This window comes from Bubalus kerabau, chromosome 4 (assembly GCF_029407905.1).
Source record: "Bubalus kerabau isolate K-KA32 ecotype Philippines breed swamp buffalo chromosome 4, PCC_UOA_SB_1v2, whole genome shotgun sequence".
NCBI classification, from domain to species: domain Eukaryota; kingdom Metazoa; phylum Chordata; class Mammalia; order Artiodactyla; family Bovidae; genus Bubalus; species Bubalus kerabau.
In genome coordinates this window covers 72,596,766-72,613,336 of record NC_073627.1, presented here as the reverse complement: position 1 = coordinate 72,613,336, position 16,571 = coordinate 72,596,766, and the positions used below count along the sequence as shown (strand labels likewise).

The following is a 16,571-nucleotide window of genomic DNA, read 5'->3' as shown; positions in this document are numbered from 1 at the left end:
TCACTGAGGTTCAGCTGGAGCACTTTTCTCTTCTTGCCCAATTAATTCTTTTAGTTTCTTAAACAGCCACATTAACAAACAAAATAACATGAAAAACAAAGGAGTCAAGCGAAATAGCAGCAGGTAACGGTGGTCCTGCACTTCATCTCTGCCTGGCGGCGGGCCGCTGTCCACACTACCTCCAGTACCTTTTTCCTGGCAGTGGGGAGGGTCCCACTCGGAGTTGCAGTGGCAGTGTTGTCTGTTGTTGCAGACTCCATTCATATTGCAGGTCTCAGGTGAACAGCCACTTTCGAAACTGGGCATAAAAGTACACTTCCTTTCCATGCAGATATGATTTGCACCACACTCTGTACCATCTTTCACTTCACCAATATCAGGTATGGTCATCCCAAGATGGTAGTCTGTACCCCAGCAGTTGACTCCATTTATTCGAGTCCAATGCACAGTAGAATGATCTCTCAGGCGGGGGATTTCTGTCACATTCTCACACTGAACCCTCCCACACAGAATATCTGGGATTCCACATTGTATATAAGAACTGGCTGTGAGACCACAGTTACCAAAACGGTCACCTCGCATATTCACTTCCTTGTAGCAATTCTCATTTGCATTCTTGGCCTCTTTGCCAAAAATTTTCCTACACTGTTCATTGCGGTCATTGCATCTCTTTTCATAGCAGTAACCACCGCCTGTGCAGGAGGTCCCATCCTGCATGTACACATCTTCTGGACACTGATAGGATGTCCCATTGCACCACTCTGGAAGATCACATTCATTTTCTTCTTTCCTACACATGGAGCCTGATGGCATGAACGTGCAGTTCTCACAGCAAAGGCCAAAAGCACAAGTAGCCCCAACTCTCCGAGTGCAGTCTGACTGACAGCAGGGATCTTTTGCACAGGTATATGTGGAACCACAGTCACACTCTTCTCCTTCTTCAAGCACACTGTTCCCACAGCGTGTCTGCCTGAAGATATTCTCTGGATTTGGTGAAATGTGCATGCACCTCACGTTGCCAACAACGTTCCAGTATGAAGCATAACTGCAGTTGCTGAATCGAGTTGCCACAGTTTTACTTGGAAACATTATGCATTTTCTACTTCCACATTTACATATTTTATCATCATGTCGCATACCCAGATTGTGACCAATCTCATGTGATACAATATATGCAAACTCTTGCAATTCGTCATTCAGAAAGCTATCAACCCCACAGTTATAAAGTTGATTACACACAGTTCCAACATAGGCTAAGCCAAGAAGGCGGCCGTAATTTTCCTTTATGAAAACATGTGCAATATCATGTGGTAAGCGGGTATTAAAACTTTTTCCCTTCCACATGCAAAATTCTTCCAAGAGAATACTTATGTTTGTTGTTGGAAGGAGGTTGTCTTCAGACCAGATCTCGATTCCAATCAAAACCACATTAACATCCAGTGAATGTAAAAAGTTATCTATTCCATTGACAACCATGCATACTTCAGACTGCACACTTGAGGTATTACTTTGGTGATAAAGATACCGACCGTGGTCTACCAACACTGCCAGTTCAAGGAAACGCCTGTGAGTCCACCAGCCAACATATCCACTTTGCTTCAAAGTATAATTAACACTCTCTTGAAGAAATTTCAGTTGTCGTGCTATTTCTTCATCTGTTAATCCACATCTCTTGGGTGGAAATTCTGTCTCATCTACCATCTTGTATAGCAGATGCTCAAATGAGGTAGAAAGCCTTTTGGGCTTGATTTCATAAACAACGTTATGTATCTGTAATGTTCCTTGAAAGCCCCCCAAACATGTACTGAGGGCAACCAGGGATTCTGGATCCCCTTCCATGTAACCCTGATAGTAACAGTCATTCTGGACAAAAGGCTGGTCCTCTGTTAGCCCGTGCTGGTCTGTGTAGGTGAACACTGGTAGGTGTTTAGAGAACAAAAGCTTGTTGACTTTCATGTGAAGAATGTGTCTCTGGCCTCCAAAGCGCAGGCTGTAAGAGAGCCATCCAGAAGGCTTCATGCCGCTGCCAGTGTATGTTATCTTCAAGGGTACCACCACCTCTGGAAGACCATGGTGTTGGGAGTGCTCAATGGAGGATGATCCAGAAAGGAATAGAAACACCCCCAACCGGAGCAGCAGGAGACTGATCCTCACATACACCGGTGTCTCACCCCCAGCCATTTATGACATCACGTGGAGCCAGTGGTGAGAGCCTAAGAACAGAGCAGGCCACATCACTGTGAGCTGGGGGTGTACAGCACAAGCCTTTGATCTGTTTTCTGTTAGAGTCACCGTGCCAGAGCCATAACACTAAAAAAAAAAAAAAAAAAAGAGCAGAGACAGATCTGGGAGTTATGAGCAAATTAAGACAAAGGGCGATGAGAAGGGCATGGGTTAAAATAACTAAAAGTTTGGCTAAAGGCATGGCTCATGATACTGCATTGCATTGCTGTCAAGTAAGGTGAGGCAGAGTGAGACTGTAGGTGTCCAAAGCAGTGGTGATTGGCCTGGGGGACAACTTGTTGAACCTTGAGGAAGGACAGATAGTGGTTCATTGTTCTGTCCTCTAAATATACGACACTGTGTGGACATGTCTACAGAAATAAGTAAGACAAAAAGGCCTTAATGGAAGGAGGATATAGATCTTCTTTTCATTTATAAAAAAATAAAGGGAATTTTTATTTATACATATTGACTGGGTATAATTACCACTTTATAGTGATTCTTTTCTATTTTCAGTGATAAATTAGTCACATTACTTAGGACATATATTAAAAAAATACATATATAATTATTTTCTCTCATTCATGTAACTAATTATTGCCTGTCCTACCTTCTGTTTTCCCTTTTTCTTTTCAGTTCAGTAGCTCAGTCATGTCTGACTCTTTGCTACCCAGTGGACTGCAGCATGCCAGGCCTCCCCGTCCATCACCAACTCCCAGAGTTTTCTCAAACTCATGTCCATTGAGTCGGTGATGCCATCTAACCTCTGTCATCCCCTTCTCCTCCTCTGTCGTCCCCTTTTCCTCCTACCTTCAATCTTGCCCAGCATCAGGGTCTTTTCAAATGAGTCAGTTCTTCACATCAGGTGGCCAAAGTATTGGAGTTTCAGCTTCAGCATCAGTCCTTGCAATGAATATTCAGGACTGATGTCCTTTAGGATGGACTGGTTGGATCTCTTTGTGGTCCAAGGGACTCTCAACAGTCTTCTCCAACACCACAGTTCAAAAGCATCAATTCTTTGGTGCTCAGCTTTTTTTATAGTCCAACTCTCACATACATACATGACTACTGGAAAAACCATAGCTTTGACTAGATGGACTTTTGTTGGCAAAGTAATATCTCTGCTTTTTAATATGCTGTCTAGGTTGGTCATAACTTATCTCCCAAGGAACAAGCATCTTTTAATTTCATGGCTGCTGTACTATCTGCAGTGATTTTGGAGCCCAAGAAAATAAAGTCTGTCACCGTTTCCACTGTTTCCCAATCTATTTGCCATGAAGTGATGGGACCAGATTCCGTGATCTTAATTTTCTGAATGTTGAGTTCTAAGCCAACTTTTTCACTCTCCTCTTTCACTTTCATCAAGGGGCTCTTTAGTTCTTCTTTGCTTTCTGCCATAAGAGTGGTGTCATCTGCATATCTGAGGTTATTGATATTTCTACCGGCAATCTTGATTCCAGCTTGTGCTTCATCCAGTTCAGCGTTTCTCATGATGTACTCTGCAAATGCGTTAAATAAGCAGGGTGACAATATACAGCCTTGACTTACTCCTTTCCCGATTTGGAACCATCTGTCATTCCATGTCCAGTTCTAACTGTTGCTTCTTGACATACATACAGATTTCTCCAGAGGCAGGTCAGGTGGTCTGGTATTCCCATCTCTTGAAGAATTTTCCACAGTTTATTGTGACCCACACAGTCAAAGGCTTTGGCATACTCAATAAATAAAGTAGAAGTATATATATATTTTTTAACTCTCTTGCTTTTTAGATGATCCAATGGGTGGTGGCAATTTGATCTCTGGTTCCTCTGCCTTTTCTAAATCCAGCTTGAACATCTGGAAGTTCATGGTTCATGTACTGTTGAAGCCTGGCTTGGAGAATTTTGAGCATTACTTTGCTAGCGTGTGAGATGAGTGCAATTGTGCAGTAGTTTGATTCTTTGGCATTGCCTTTCTTTGGGATTGGAATGAAAACTGACTTTTTCCAGTCCTGCGGCCACCATGGAGTTTTCCAAATTTGTTGGCATATTGAGTGCAGCACTTTCATAGCATCATCTTTTAGGATTTGAAATAGCTCAACTGGAATTCCATCACCTCCACTAGCTTTGTTCATCGTGATGCTTCCTAAGGCCCAGTTGACTTCGCGTTCTAGGATTTCTGGCTCTAGGTGACTGATCACACCATCGTGATTATCTGGGTCGTGAAGATCTTTTTTGTATAGTTTGTGTATTCTTGCCACCTCTTAATATATTCTGCCTTTTCTTTTAATTCTGTCCAACTCTAAGGATCAAAGAATCAATTGTCTTACACATAGAGTAGTGGGGTCACTCAATAATAGGCAGTTTTATATTTGGGATTGGAGGACCATGGATTGTGATGGGTGTTGTTCAGTTATTTTTTTTAAGGAAAAAAATTAAGGCAGTTTTATTGGATATTTTCAAAAGATCTCTGCGAAGTTTATGCCATTTTGGATTTTTTCCATATAGTTCTGAAATAAATATTTTCATTAAGCATGCTGCTGCTAAGTCGCTTTAGTCATGTCCGACTCTGTGCGACCCCATAGACGGCAGTGTCTATGGGGTTCATTAAGTATACAGATTTTATTTATTAGAAGATGGCTCCTTCAACCAGGAGTGCTGTATTGACTGTACTAAGGTTTAGCTAGTTGAAGGACATTGGATACACATAAGCCTGGTTCAGACCCCAACACTCTCACCTACTCCTTGCTTGGCCCTGGGTAACTTACTATGCTTTTTTGTGTCTCAGATATGTTTGTATTTGATTATTCTCTTAAGAAGGACAACATTTTCAAATCATCTGGAAATGTTTAATTGTAGGAAATCCAACTTGCTGAGAAAGTAAGAGTTAGAGATGGGAGCACAGTGGCCTTCTTTATCTACAAAGTTCACTTCTCTGGATTAAACCAGTGTGAATCAAAAATGTGCAGGAAAAAAATCCAGAGAGTTCTGAAAAGCAAGACTTGAGTTGCACACTGACAGATATTTATGTAATATTTGCATCCTATCTAAAACTTTCTACGTAACATTTATTTCGTATTCAGTTCAGTCAGCCATGTCTGACTCTTTGCGACCCCATGAATCACAGCACACCAGGCCTCCCCATCCATCACCAACTCCCGGAGTTCACTGAGACTCATGTCCATCGAGTCAGTGATGCCATCCAGCCATCTCATCTTCTGTCATCCCCTTCTCCTCCTGCCCCCAACCCCTCCCAGTATCAGAGTCTTTTCCAATGAGTCAACTCTTCACATGAGGTGGCCAAAGTACTGGAGTTTCAACTTTAGCATCATTCCTTCCAAAGAAATCCCAGGGCTGATCTCCTTCAGAATGGACTGGTTGGATCTCCTTGCAGTCCAAGGGACTCTCAAGAGTCTTCTCTAACACCACAGTTCAAAAGCATCAATTCTTTGGTGCTCAGCTTTCTTCATTCGTATTAGTTAGTTTAAATAACCTGGAGATGATTTGAGGTATATGGGAAAATGTGCATAATAGCTTATATGCAAACACTGTAACATTTTACATAAGATCATGAGCATTTGTGGATTTTGGTATTCATGGGGGATTTTCAAACCCCACCCCCGCCATGGATACCAAGGGATGACCATATACTGAAGGCCAAATAAATGCAAAAATGCATGGAAAATCAGTCAGTCACTACAAGAGGGAGGAAAATGTTGGGGCAGGTATTATTTTCTACAAGGGCGAAGGCATCTAAGTTCCCTCATTTTTTGGATTACAAGGTAACCAACTCCCAAGTTCAACCTTCCTATGTACAAATTTTATAAAAAGTATGTAGCCTATATGAAGAATACCTATACACAAAGTTTGACAGGAATAATACAAATGTATTATCACACATTTGTAAAAATGAGGAAACTGGTACTAGCACAATGCCTGTTTGCCAACACTGATGTTACATTCTTCCTTGAATAACATATTAATAAAGCACATAATCTGCTGACATTGTTCTACACACTTAGGAGACATAAAAGAACTAAATAAGCCTAATAATTTGATGGTCTAGAGTACAAATTTAGACAAAGTGGTTGAGGCAAAGATACACAGTAGGTATTTGTAAAATTGTATTCACCATTTCACATATAAAATGTCCATTTTTATTTATCTAATGAATATCCAACTGTCTTTGTCAAATCATTAAAGTACACAGACTGCCTGAAGTAATGATATCAAGAACAGCTGGACAAACTGGAGAAACAGAAGAAAATGAAGTCACCTTTGAGGGTTGTAGAACACCCTGACCAAATACAGAGTTCATAGTAGGTCCTGCTGCTGCTGCTGCTAAGTCACTTCAGTCGTGTCTGACTCTGTGCGACCTCATAGACGGCAGCCCACCAGGCTCCGCCGTCCTTGGGATTCTCCAGGCAAGAACACTGGAGTGGGTTGCCATTTCCTTCTCCAATGCATGAAAGTGAAAAGTGAAAGTGAAGTCGCTCAGTCGTGTCCGACCCTCAGCGACCCCATGGACTGCAGCCTTCCAGCCTCCTCTCCGTCCATGGGATTTCCAGGCAAGAGTACTGGAGTGGGTGCCATTGCCTTCTCCGATAATAGGTCCTATAGATATGCTAATTGCCTGATTCTGCTGCTGCTGCTGCTGCTAAGTTGCTTCAGTCGTGTCCGACTCTGTGCGACCCCATAGATGGCAGCCCATCAGGTTCCCCCGTTCCTGTAATTCTCCAGGCAAGAAAACTGGAGTGGGTTGCCATTTCCTTCTCCAATACATGAAAGTGAAAAGTGAAAGTCAAGTTGCTCAGTCATGTCTGACTCCTAGCGACCCCATGGACTGCAGCCTTCCAGGCTCCTCCATCCATGGGATTTTCCAGGCAGACCTGTCATAGCCTGGACGATGTGCCCATTTCTGCTCAATTTTTTAAAAACCTTGGTTCTACATTTGATGTCTTTTCTCTAGAATCAGTTTTCTTTTCCTCTTGGAATTTTATTTTCATAAAAAGAAACAGAAACCTCTCTCCTCACACTTCTATCCTTATTCCTACCCAATTCTGTTAAACCTGTCAACAATGTGAAGTCAGCAAAAAAGAAAATTTTTGTGTTTATAATTCCTGTATGATACATGCACTGGTGTTCTGGTTGCAATTTGCTTGGATTACCTAAGCCACTTTCAATCCACTAAACCAGTAGCTCTCTCATTGCACCTCTATTTATCTTTCTTTTTCACTCTTACACCAACTAACTCTCAATCAGTCCTATGGAAACGTCAGAGTTTGGACATCTGTCTGATTTACTGATTTATTAGTCACTCAGTCGTGTCTGACTCTTTGCAACCACCTGGACTGTAGCTCACCAGGTTCCTCTGTCCCTTGGGATTCTCTAGGCCAGAATACTGGAGTGGGTTGCCTTTTCCTCTTCCAGGGGATCTTCCCAACCCAGGGATCAAACCCAGGTCTCCTGCATTGCAGGCAGATTCTTTACTGTCTAGTTTTAGCCATATCTTCTTTTAAGCAAGCATGCAGACAACCCATACAACACTCAGGTTATTTTACCACAGCAACTCCTTTTCACCTCTGACATCTTATTAGCACCCATGACTGTACTGATGCTTACATAAAAAATTAATCGTAACTATTACTCAATATATTTATTTGCTCTTAAATCTTTCTAATTTTCTCCAATTTTTTTTTCCATTTACTTTTAATCTTCATGGTTACCTCTAGGCTCCATCACTTTCAACCACCATCACCTAAAATCCTCAACTCAAACTAGATTAAACCTTTTTGCTTACTTTCCTTATTCCTACAACAAACTGTCAACACTGCTGGAAGACAGAGTACTAGTGGGGGAATGCATCAAAGGAGGAAATTACCAATTGGGATGACAATCCCAGGGACGGGGGAGCCTGGTGGGCTGCCGTCTATGGGGCCGCACAGTCGGACATGACTGAAGCGACTTAGCAGCAGCAGCAGCAGTCTGACACTTTAGACTAAAGAATGAAGTAAAAAAATATTTCAACTCTTTATGCTTGCAATAATTTGAGCTTTGTTTTTCATATTCTTCACTTTCTGATTCTAAATTCCTTCAATCAATACATAGCTTTCAGTCGAAAGCTCCACTTTCTTTGTTTTCTCAAGTTGTAATTATTACATTTCAAAAATGTTAGTTTTGACTGTAATTCCAATAATCCTGCATTTTGTGGTGTTTAAGACAGGATCTGGTATGATACCTTGAGTTTGCTTGATTATTGCAAAGTCTTGGTGGGAGACTTGTTTCAGGCCAAACGCTACTATAATCATTAAAGTGACCTGAGTTCCCAGGGTACCTGGATACTCTTCTAGTACTAAATGGGAGGAATATTTCCCCAAATCTTAAGAACCCAGGAGAAGAAAGCATGGTCACTAACTGAAATTTTTGAGGCTGGTATTTCTAAATGGTAAGTATAATCCTAATATGCTGGTTTCTTCTCCATGTCGCTCTTGGTATCTATTTTAGAATTGTTATGGAATATGAATTACTGTGATTAAACAGTGAAGTATTTATGAGGAATAGAGTACTGTTGAGCGTGAACTTAAGTAGCATGATATCATCAGAATTTATTCCTAATATCTCATCTTCCAAGCAGGGAGCAGGAGAACAAATTCCAAAGAATATTTAAGCAATACTACATTTCCCCCCCATTACATTATTTATACAGTGAGTAGAGAGGCCACATCTTCTGAGAGAATATAACAATGTTAATGAGGCACTGAGGTACACAGTGGTGCAGAGCCTGCCAAGTAGACTGTTGTACATCATTTTTCATAAATTCTTTTTGTCTCCTCACCGTTTGACCAAATTCATCTATCTTTTGTACCCCAATTGCACATCCCTTCTCGCTTTCATGTATAGCTTAATTCACTGTTATCCAGAATATGAATAACATAGTTTTGTGGCTCCCAACCAAACGAACCAGAGTAAAATAGGAAATAATCAATGCCAAACTTCCCTCTCATGATCTAAATACTTGGTAAAGACTCATGTGTATGTGTTTTCAGATATACATAAATGCTCATGTTACTGTTCTACACAGTCAAATTCTTTGCATGACTTATCAGATGAATTAGTACTTCCCGTGGTCTTTTCTAGCCATAGCCATGTCCGTAGAGTTTGTAATGCTTATTTCTATTGACAGAGTTTTTTTTTCCAGACCTCATATGACAAAGAGAAATCTAAACTGCTTTCTGTTTTGTCTCTGATTTGATGAAATTGTGGATTTAGCAGCTCAGCAGTTCTACAGATGGTGACAGCTGGCTAAAGCCCATTCTCACTGTGGCTCCAACATCTTTCAAACTTTAATTCTAATTACTCTTCAGTATGAATAAATTGGTAGGTATTCCTGACTCTCAACCACTGAGCTCCAAACATACATTATAAGCACTTTAGTTTCAATACTTTGACCATTCCCCTACTTCTTTTTAGGTAACTGAATAACTCAGAGACACTTCACGTGTGCACATAATTAATCTCTTATGGAAACACTGTCATAAAAAGGTCAGCTAAATTTAGAAGAAGAAAGAGTTGAGTAAGGGAACAATGTGGGAATAAATTTAACAGGCAAATTTACTAACTGGCAGTTAAAACTTGATGTCATAAATTAATGGTAAATAACAGGTTGGCTGGAGTAAACCAGGGAAGCAAGATTATTGATAATCCTTGTGATTTTATGCCTGGGACCCAGAGAAGGTTATTGGCAGGTCTACAAGTTTGGAGTCTGCTGGTTTCTTTCTGTTACCTTTCCACATTAGGATGTCTATATCTGTACTATTTCCAGTATTGGAAAATTTCACTTTCTCTCTGGCTTTCATCACAGCCACTTTTAAAAATGGCCAAATTGGCTGTGACTTTGTTCATCTCTTTATTATTTTACTAGGGCTGCTCTAACAAAATATGGAAAAATCAGTGATATAACAGAAATTTATTGCCTTAGAATTCTGGAGACAAGAAGTCCAGTATCAGTGAGTAGTCCGGTATCAGTATCAATAGAACCACAAGGTTCTATTCCTTCTGAAGGCACTAGGGAAGGCTCTATCCTATCCTTCTCTCATAGGTTCTGGAATTTCCCTGCCTTGAGGCTGCATAATTCAGTTTTCATATGATGCTCTCTCCTGGTCCAAAACTATTTCCTTGACTAGGAAACCAGTCATATATCAGTCTGTCAGCTTACAGCTATTCATCATATTCTCTTATAAGCCTTTGTATATCTGTGGACACTATTGTTATTTCTCCTCTTTCCTTTTTTAAATTATGAAAGTATGGTAACACACCAAGGAGACTTGGAAATGCAGAACAAAATTACATATAATTCCACTATATATTACAATTATTTTGTAAGTACATAAATTAAGATTTTTAGTTGGAGTTTTGATATCGAACTCTCAAAAATTAATTGAGTGAATATACAGAAAGGTAGAAGGATATAGTAGACATGAAAAGCACCATGAACCAATTCAACATAATTAAGATTTATACAATTTTCACACAACAGTAGGATACATATTCTATTCAAGTTCCCATAGATTATAAACTAGGAGACACTGGATCTTATTCAGGGACATAAAACAAGGTGCAAAAGTTCATGGTCTAAAGGTGTTGAAATCATATAGAGTTTGTTCTCTTATCGTGAAATTATGTTAGAAGTCAATATCAAATGATATTTGAAAATAACCCACATATTTTTAAGTGCAATGTGACATTTACCAAGAGAGATCTTTGACTTAGCCATTGAAAACCTCAATAAAGTTAGAAGACTGAAAAAATAGAGGGTGATGGCAAAGAAGAAGGCATTTAAATGAGAAATTAATATCAAAATGAGAAGTTAATATCAAAAGTACTTAAAAAACCCCATGTATTTGGAAATTGCATGTCTACCTTTAAATGATAAGTGTACTTAAGAAACCACAACAAGGAAAATCAGAAAATATTTCTAGCAGAATAAAAATGAAAGAAGAACTATGGATGGAGGTTCATAACATTGTACAGGAGGTGGTGAACAAGACCATTTCAAAGAACAAGAAATGCATGAAGGCAAAATGGCTGTCTGAGGAGGCCTTATGAATAACTGAGAAAAGAAGAGAAGCGAAAGGCAAAAAAGATACAACCAACTGAATGCAGAGTTTCAGAGGATAACAAGGATGGATAAGAATAACTTAAGTGAAGAATGCAAAGAAATAGAGGAAAGCAATAGAATGAGAAAGACTAGAATTCTCTTCAAGAAAATTGAAGATACCAAGGGAACATTTCATGCAAAGATAGGAATAATAAAGGACAGAAATGGCAAGGACCTAGCAGAAGCAGAAAAGATTAAGAAGAGGTGGTAAGAATACACAGAACTGCACAAAAATGATTGGGATAACCATGATGGTGTGGTTACTTACCCTAGAGAGCTAGGCATCCTGGAGTGCAAAGTCAAGTGGGCCTTAGGAAACATTACTATGAACAAAGCTAGTGGAAGTGACAGAATTCCAGCTGAATTGTGTTCTCATAGAATTTCTTCATGTTTTTTAGATCTTAATTCTCTCTCCTCTACTATCTGTATAATTTCTAGATTTCTATCTTTTAGCTCATTAATTCTCTCTTTCATATAGTCTGTGCTATTTCTAATGTTTTCTAATGCATTCTTTATTTTAAAAAGTTTATTTGCTTATTTATCATCTGCGCTGGGTTGTCACTGCTGCGTGTAGGCTTTCTCTAGTTGCAGGGAGCAGGGGCTACTCTCTAGCTGCAGTGCATGAATTCTCACCGAAGTGGCTTCTTTTGTGAGGCCCAGGCTCTAGGGTGTGTGGGCTGCAGTAGTTGGGGTGTATGGGCTTATTTGCTCCACTGCATGTGGGATCCTCTTAGACCAGGGTTTGAACCCATGTCCTCTGTATTGGCAGGCAGACCACCAGGGAAGTCCTCCAATGCATTCTTCATCTCACTTATTGAAATCTTCAGTTTCCAAATTTCTGTTTAGTTCTCTTTTATAGTTTGAGTCTCTTTAGTAAAGTATTCCTTCTGTTCAGTAATTTTATCCTTGAACAAAATTTCTGAGTTTTCTTGTAGCTCTATGATTTTTTTTTTTGGTGACAGCTACTTTGAATTCTCTCTCAGATTGTAGTATTCCATGAGTTTAAGCTTAAATTTGGTTTCTGGAGAATTGTCATTTTCTTTCTGTGACACTGTGTTATGCAGGTTCTTCACGGTGCTTGATGACTTGTTCTTCTGCAAGCACATGTGAAGTAGTGAATAATATTCTTCTAAAGTTAATCTTTTTTTTTTTTTAACTTGCTTCTACTGAGTCAACAGATTAATAATTAGATGCCTTTTTGTTTTCCAATAGGTGGTGCTATTGAAGAATTGAAGAACTGATGCTTTTGAACTGTGGTGTTGGAGAAGACTCTTGAGAGTCCCTTGGACTGCAAGGAGATCCAACCAGTCCATCCTAAAGGAAATCAGTCCTGGATATTCATTGCAAGGACTGATGCTGAAGCTGAAACTCCAATACTTTGGCCATCTGATGTGAAGAACTGACTCATTTGAAAAGACCCTGATGCTGGGAAAGATTGAAGGCAGGAGAAGGGGATGACAGAGGATGAGATGGTTGAATGGCATCACCGACTCAATGGACGTGAGTTTGAGTAAACTCTGGGAGTTGGTGATGGACAGGGAAGCCTGGCATATTGCAGTCCATTGGGTCGCAGAGAATCAGATACGACCGAGCAACCGAACTGAACTGAACTGAGGTGTGCTCTATAGCACAAGCTTTTATTTTCTCTTACCTGTGCTGCCTCTGGTTATATTTTAGAATTGGCATGTTTTACCCTCTATCACCTCTGTCAGATGTGTTGCCTGCTGCCCTCCTTGCTGTTTGTGCCACCAGGGCCAGTGGTGCCTCACCACAAATGGTGTCACTGACTGGGCTACCAGGATGGTGGTTTTTCCCACCACATCTGGGATCTACTTGGTCACAGACTCTGCCACTGCAAGGTGGGGAATAGAGGGAGGGGAAACAAGTGTTACAGGTGTCTCAGCCATGACCAGGATTTTCAGGTTCAGGAAACTCTGCCACTATGAGCAGGAGGGGTGGAATCGTGGGCATCTCCACAACGGGAGGGGCAGAGTTGCAGACTCCACTACCCCCGTTGGCGGGTCCCTGTGGCTGCAGGCACCACTCTGCTGTGCACTCGGTGTGGTGCGTGCGGCTTGTCCTGAGGCTGCTCAGCTCGCTGGGACTGTAGGCTCAGCCACCATTGCTGGGGGTCTGCGATTATAAGCACCACTTCCCTTGTTTTGTGCTTCCAGCTCCTTTGTGTGGTCCAGGTCACCTACCTTTAGTGCACAATGTGTAGGATTTTCTCATAAGGGGGTGCGTGGGGCAGAGGTGCCTTTGTTGAGTTACGAATGTTTTACTGCTTAGAGGAGAGACAAAGGGAACATCTCATGCCACCAAGATACTGACATCACTCCTGTATTTTCTTCATTTTGAGGTAATTATAAGTGGTATTACTTCTTAATTTCTGTTTCTGATAGTTCATTGCGACTGTATAGAAATACAACAGATTTCTCTGTCTTAATTTTGTATTCTGCAAATTTACTGAATTCATTAGTTCTAACAGTTTTTCAATGGAAGTCCTTAGGATTTCCTGTGTATAGTATCATATTACCTGTAAACAGTGATGGTTTACTTCTTCCTTTCTGATTTGGATGTCTTTTATTTCTTTGTCTTGCCTATTTTCTCTGGCTAGGACTTCCAATGCTATGTTGAATAAAAGCAACGAGTGTGGGCATTCTTGTCTTGTTCCTCATCTTAGAAGAAAAACTTTCAGCTATTCATTGTTGAGTGTGATTTTAGCTGTAACTTTGTCAAAAATGGGCTTTAATATGTTGAGGTACATTCCTTCTATAGCCATTTTGTTGAGAGATTTTATCATATATTGACATTGAATTTTATCAATAAAATTTTATCAGATTCTTTTCTCACATCTTTTGAGAGGATTATATGACTTTTAAACTTTGTTTTGTTAATCTGGTAAATCACATTGAGTGATTTGCAGATGTTGAATCATACTTACATCCCTGTAATAAACTCCACTTTAATCTTGGTGTATGAGTCTTTTCATGTGTTGTTGAATTCTGCTTGCTAATGTTTGTTTGTTGGCCTCGCTACATACACGGCATATGAGATCCTAGTTCCCGAACCAGGGACTGAGCCTGTGCTCCCTTCAGTGGACTCTCAGAATCCCAGCTGCTGGACCATCAGGGAAGTTCCACTTGCTAATACTTGGATGAGTAATTTTGCATCAATGACATCAAAGATATTGGAAATTTATATATATAATAAATTTGTTATATATAATATATCTTATATTATATATATATAAACAGTCTCCTGAATTGTAGGCAGATTCTTTACTAATGGAGATATATATATATATATATTACTGTTTTTGGGTTTTCTATCAGGATAGTATCAGTCTTGTAGAATGAGTTTGAAAATCTTTCTCTTCAGTTTTTTGGAATAGTTTGAGAAGTAGAGGTATTAATGCTTCTTAAAATGTTTGATACAATTCACCAGTGAAATTATTAATATCTAGTCCCAGATTTTTGTTTGTTGGGATTGTTTTGATTACTGATTCATTTTAATTACTTGTATTTGGTCTATTCATATTTCCTATTTCTTCCTGGTTCAGTTTTGCAATTTTGTGTGTTTCGAGAAATTTATCTGTTTTTTCTAGGTTTTCCAGTATGTTGTTGTATAACTGTTTGCAGCAGTCTCCTATGATTATTTTATTTCTGTGGTATCAGTTATAATGTCTCTTCATTTCTGATTTTATTTGAGCCCTTGCTCTTTTTTCTTTATGAGTCTGGATAGAGATTTGTCAATTTGTTAATCTTTTCGGACAAAGGGCTGGCTCTTAAACCAGTTTCATTAATATTTTCTTTTTTAGTGTCTATTTCTTTTATTTCTTCTTTGATTTTTATTATTTCTTTCCTTCTCCTAAATTTCGGCTTTGTTTGTTTTTATTTTTCAATTTGTTTAAATGTAATGTTTGATTGTTTACATGTGATTTTTCTTATTCTTTTGAGATAGGTCAATATCTCTATAAACTTTCTCTTTAGAACTGCTTTTGCTATGTCCTATTGATTTTTAGAATATTGGATTTCCATTTTCATTTGTCTCAGGTATTTTTTATTTGGGTGCCCTAGGTGGGGTGGGAGCCACCTTGGGAGGGGTCCAGTCCTAGGTAAGGTTACCTGCCTTGGAAAATAAGAGCTGCTTTGGAGGCACCTTGACTAGCCTGGGCTGTCTGCGGTGTGGGGCTGAGCAAGAGGTGGTGCCGGTTCCAGCTGTGGCCACCCACCAGAAATGGTGGGATAGGAGCGTCTTTGACCACACACTGTGTGTGCCTGTGTGGATGCTGCTTTGGAGAGGTGGTGGTCAGGGCTGGGAAGTCTACAGGGGAACATCAGGGTAGAGTGAGCAGTGCTAGCAACGTAGATGATGAATGTCAAAAGTGGTGCCCACCAGTGCCAGGTCATAATAGCTGCTTCTTGATCTCATGTTGAAGTTCCTGAATATTCCTAATAAACCACCCTTGTATGCTGACCACATTCTATTTTCCTGTCTCTCTCTCTCTTTATTTACTAGTATTTATTGTTGTGGCAACTTAGTAGCTCAGTTGTGTCCGACTCTTTTGCAGTCCTGTGGACTGTAGCCTGTCAGGTGCCTCTGTCCATGGGATTTTTCCAGGCAAGCATACTGGAGTGGGTTGCCATTTGCTTCTCCAAGGGATCTTCCCAAGTAGTTACAATATGCCAGACAGTATCCCTACTTCACAAGGCCCTTGTGATAATTAGATATAACTGTTATAGCGTGCCTGGTGTATTGTAGGTACACAAAAATGACATTAATATTATTGATTTAAAAAAATTTGCTTTACTTCTGAGGGGACCTGTGTTCAGTTGGTCCATGAATGGTGGATTGGAGTCTCTTTCTGGCCAGGAGCTGATGCTGCCTAATGTTAGCTCTAGCAGATATGACAGGTGTTTCCCAGGAACCACAATTACTTCTAGAAACAACAGTAAATACAACCAAATATTCCCATTTCTCTGCTCAAGAAGCACCATCTTTGTATAATAATAACCCTGCATGAGGACTAGGACAATCTCTGTGAAATTTGACTCCTTAGGTTGAGAGGCAAAGTATTCACACAGGTAAAATCTCCTAAAGGACTGGATCAGTCTTTGTTGGTCAGTATTCACACAAATATCTTGTCTCTCTTCTGTGAAATCAGGAACAAGGGAAGGTATTTCTGGTAACTTGAACTTGATCCCTGTGAC

General features: G+C 40.0%; 1 protein-coding gene across 1 annotated transcript; it reads right to left on the bottom strand.

The window, feature by feature from the left end:
* On the bottom strand, positions 1-2,181 carry LOC129650901 (disintegrin and metalloproteinase domain-containing protein 20-like). The gene has a single exon (XM_055579681.1). The coding sequence runs from the start codon at positions 2,179-2,181 to the stop codon at positions 1-3; it is 2,181 nt and encodes a 726-aa protein (XP_055435656.1).
* Between the last annotated feature and the right edge of the window lie 14,390 nt (positions 2,182-16,571).

Coding starts and splice junctions, on each gene's coding strand:
- LOC129650901 (XM_055579681.1), bottom strand. CDS start 2,181: ATGGCTGGGGGTGAGACACCGGTGTATGTGAGGATCAGTCTCCTGCTG.